Raw genomic sequence first — 3,537 nt, 5'->3', positions numbered from 1 at the left:
GTGCCATTTGGAGCACAACCTTTGTGCACGTGCCCTTTATGTCAGTAATGAAATGTAGATTAGAAATAGATGTTTGTTTTATATCTAAAATAGCAGCAAGACAGCAAGTTTAGGAATGTTGTCAGGGGTTGTAGGATTTAGCTCAGAGGGCTAACACAGTATTGTGGTGTGCAGGAGACCTCAGTTCAAACCTAGCTGGTTTCATTAGGAAGCAGGTAACGTGGAAGGATACTTTTTTCAAAATGTGGATTGGAGACATTGGCTTAGCAGCCTTTTGATATACCAGTCAGTGTTCATCCTAAAATAAAAGATCTAGATCTTATATTCAAAATCATGTTTTTTTTTTGTATTCCAGACTTGAAGTGAAAATGTAGGCATTAATCAATTAGGCTGCATTTTATTGTCTGTAATAAAGGTCTTATTGTGCAGTAAGGATGAACATACACTACATACAATACAGAGACACTGTCACAGCTGTTTGAAGGAGCGGACCAAAATGCAGCATCGGTTTCATTCCACATATTTATTAGTTAGTGAAACTTAATGCAATAACAAAGATAAACTTACTGACAAAACAACAAACCGTGACGCAGGAGGAACAAACACACTCACAAAATATAATCACCCACAAAACAGGAAGAGAAAAACCCCTACTTAAATATGATCTCTAATCAGAGGCAATAAGGATCAGCTGCCTCCAATTAGAAATCAACCCCAAACAATCCCAACATAGAAATAGAAAACTAGAACTTAAACATTTGGTTCTCCTATAGAAAACATAGGACAACCAAAAACACCCCCTGTCACGCCCTGCCCTACTCTACTATAGAAAATGACATCTTACTAGGGTCAGGACGTGACAGACACTGTGAAGACATTCCAGTAATAAACAGACCTCATACACATGATCACATGATTATCCTTCTGGTTAAGATACTGACTATCAGCTTATACAGCACAGATATAGAGCGCATTCTGAATTTAATGAATAGTCATGATTAGAAATTACAGATTATATAACAGAAATAACTACCAGATTATCTTTGTTAATGAGCAGGATGCCAAACCAGCATATACAATATATAAATGCAGATCTGGACTAATGCCCAGATATTTGTTATTGTCAACAGCCTCCCCAAACTAATTCATTTACAGTCCTTTATTGAGAGGAAGGGAAGACTGACCGACAATAACAGAATCTTTTGCACATTTTGAGTCTACTCTGATAGGTGCTCTGGCAGTCATATTTTCATTGTGAATTGAGCTGAATTAACAAAACTGCATCCGTGTCCAAACATTTTATTAGGTCTCAGAATCTGAAGACAGGTTCATTTCCTCTGACACTTTTGCATCAAAGTTGGCAAGTTTCATCTGGGAGGCAGTGTTACTCCACCTCCTTTTGACACAAATGAATATGACCAATAGAATAAGAATCAGCAGCATCATCAGTAGAACTGAGAGGGTGGACAGGTGAACTCTCTCTGCCCCAGACTCCCAACTGACATCCAGCTTGTTGTCCAGACTGAGGTGAGAGGCAGTACAGGTGTAGTTGTGTCTCTTCTTTAGCTCCTCAGTACTGACCTCCAGACTCTTCCTCAGCTGGTAGGTCCCATCTCCACTAGGCAGCACCTCCCCCCCTGTCAGCTCCTGTTCTGCCACTGGCTGGCCGTCTCTCAGCAGGGTCAGGTTGATGTGGCGGGGGTAGAAACCAAACGCCAGGCAGCTCACCTGAAACCCTCCAGAAACCTCTTTCTTTATCAACCTGAGTCTTGGAGGAACTTTACGCATCACAATGTTCTTCTCTCTCTTCAGGAGAGTCTTCAGGTGTTTGATGCAAATGGGAAGGTAATAATTCTCAAATTTGTTTATGTTGTATGCTTGCATTTTCCAATCCCATCCTAGAAGTATTTTACCAGCATTGTATGTAACATGTGTCGTGTTATAATACATCGCGTAATCTTCAGAAATGCCATTGAAAATGTTCTTAAACATGGCCAAGCCCGGTTCACCATTGTCCATCATCTCACAGCCAGTCCATCTTTGCTGAACTTGAACACCTTCTGTGAGATTAAAGTGGTGCTTTAGTTCAAATGATCGGTCTTTCATGCTGTGGTAGATATCTCCATATATATGAGCTTCATCCTTTGCTTCATCATCCTCGGTTTTCTCTTTGATATTTTGGCCCCTGTAGACATACTGTTTATCGTTGGAGTCATAGTAAGTCACTTGAACGTCATCCAACATTAACACAACCGTAAACTCAGGGAAAGGTGTCTCTCCGCTTATATATGTTGCAAGTGCCCACAGAGAATGTGATCCTGAACCTGGGAGAGGAGTGAATATATACACATTTTTTAAGATAATATGGAAATATTGATTACCCTTCTGAATCACAGAGGTGCGGTTGTTGTGGATGGCTGTTCACAAATCGGAATGCGGAAAAAACATTTCAGCTGAATGCATTCAGTTGTGCAACTGACTAGATATGCCCTTTCCCTTCACAATCCGTAAAGCACAAATAAATTAAAGAGCAGCAGTGTGATTCACATCATCAATGTGCCATGTAGCCTAGATATCAATAATAAGTGATATCAGTATAGCCCGTCGACTACTCCCCAACTCTGTACACATTTATGGACATTTGACATTTTATGGCATAATAAATCATTAAATAAGGTAGAAAGTTAAACCCTTACCTGCATTGACAATGGGGTAAAACGAAAGAACAAACAAAAAGACAGACAGTTTGCCCATGATTGTGATAGTATAGCCTCGTGTCATAAGAAGACTTTCCCTTCAATTTAAACTGCGTAGCAAGTGTCTGTCAGACGTTCTCTTTCACTTAGCCAACTGCGTAGCAAGAAGTGTCTGTCGGACTTTCTCTTTCACTTACACAGGTTCAAGGGGAACCTGAGAGGGCGAGTCTTGACAAGTCAAGACATCATGGGAAAATCAAAAGAAATCAGCCAAGACCTCAGGGAAAAAATTGTAGACCTCCACAAGTCTGGTTCATCCTTGGGAGCAATTTCAAAAGGTAGGTACCATGTTCATTCGTACAAACAATAGTACGCAAGTATAAACACCATGGGACCATGCAGCCATCATACCACTCAGGAAGGAGACGCGTTCTCTCCTAGAGATGAACGTAAGTGCAAATCAATCCCAGAACAACAGCAAAGGACCTCCTCTCTCTGTCTCTCTCTCTCTCTCTCTCTCTCTCTCTCTCTCTCTCTCTCTCTCTCTCTTTCTCTCTTTCTCTCTTTCTCTTATTTATATATATATACTGCTCAAAAAATAAAGGGAACACTAAAATAACACATCCTAGATCTGAATGAATGAAATAATCTTATTAAATACTTTTTTATTTACATAGTTGAATGTGCTGACAACAAAATCACACAAAAATAATCAATGGAAATCCAATTTATCAACCCATGGAGGTCTGGATTTGGAGTCACACTCAAAATTAAAGTGGAAACCACACTACAGGCTGTAAGCACAACCCCCACCTGTGGACGTCGGGCCCTCATACCACCC

The 3,537-nt window shown here is 40.3% G+C and overlaps 1 protein-coding gene across 1 annotated transcript; it reads right to left on the bottom strand.

Annotated features, from left to right (window-relative positions):
• Positions 1 to 1,023: 1,023 nt before the first annotated feature.
• Positions 1,024 to 2,979, bottom strand: LOC115203431 (major histocompatibility complex class I-related gene protein-like). The gene is made up of 2 exons (XM_029768122.1): positions 2,697 to 2,979; positions 1,024 to 2,324 (listed from the first exon to the last, which is right to left on the bottom strand). Exons 1-2 carry the CDS (start codon positions 2,779 to 2,781, stop codon positions 1,303 to 1,305), a joined length of 1,107 nt encoding a protein of 368 aa, XP_029623982.1. The 5' UTR covers positions 2,782 to 2,979; the 3' UTR covers positions 1,024 to 1,302.
• Between the last annotated feature and the right edge of the window lie 558 nt (positions 2,980 to 3,537).

The sequence above is a fragment of the Salmo trutta genome, chromosome 12, assembly GCF_901001165.1.
Source record: "Salmo trutta chromosome 12, fSalTru1.1, whole genome shotgun sequence".
Classification (NCBI taxonomy): Eukaryota; Metazoa; Chordata; class Actinopteri; order Salmoniformes; family Salmonidae; genus Salmo; species Salmo trutta.
Note: the sequence above shows the minus strand (reverse complement) of the source record. Positions and strands in the feature narration are given on the sequence as shown.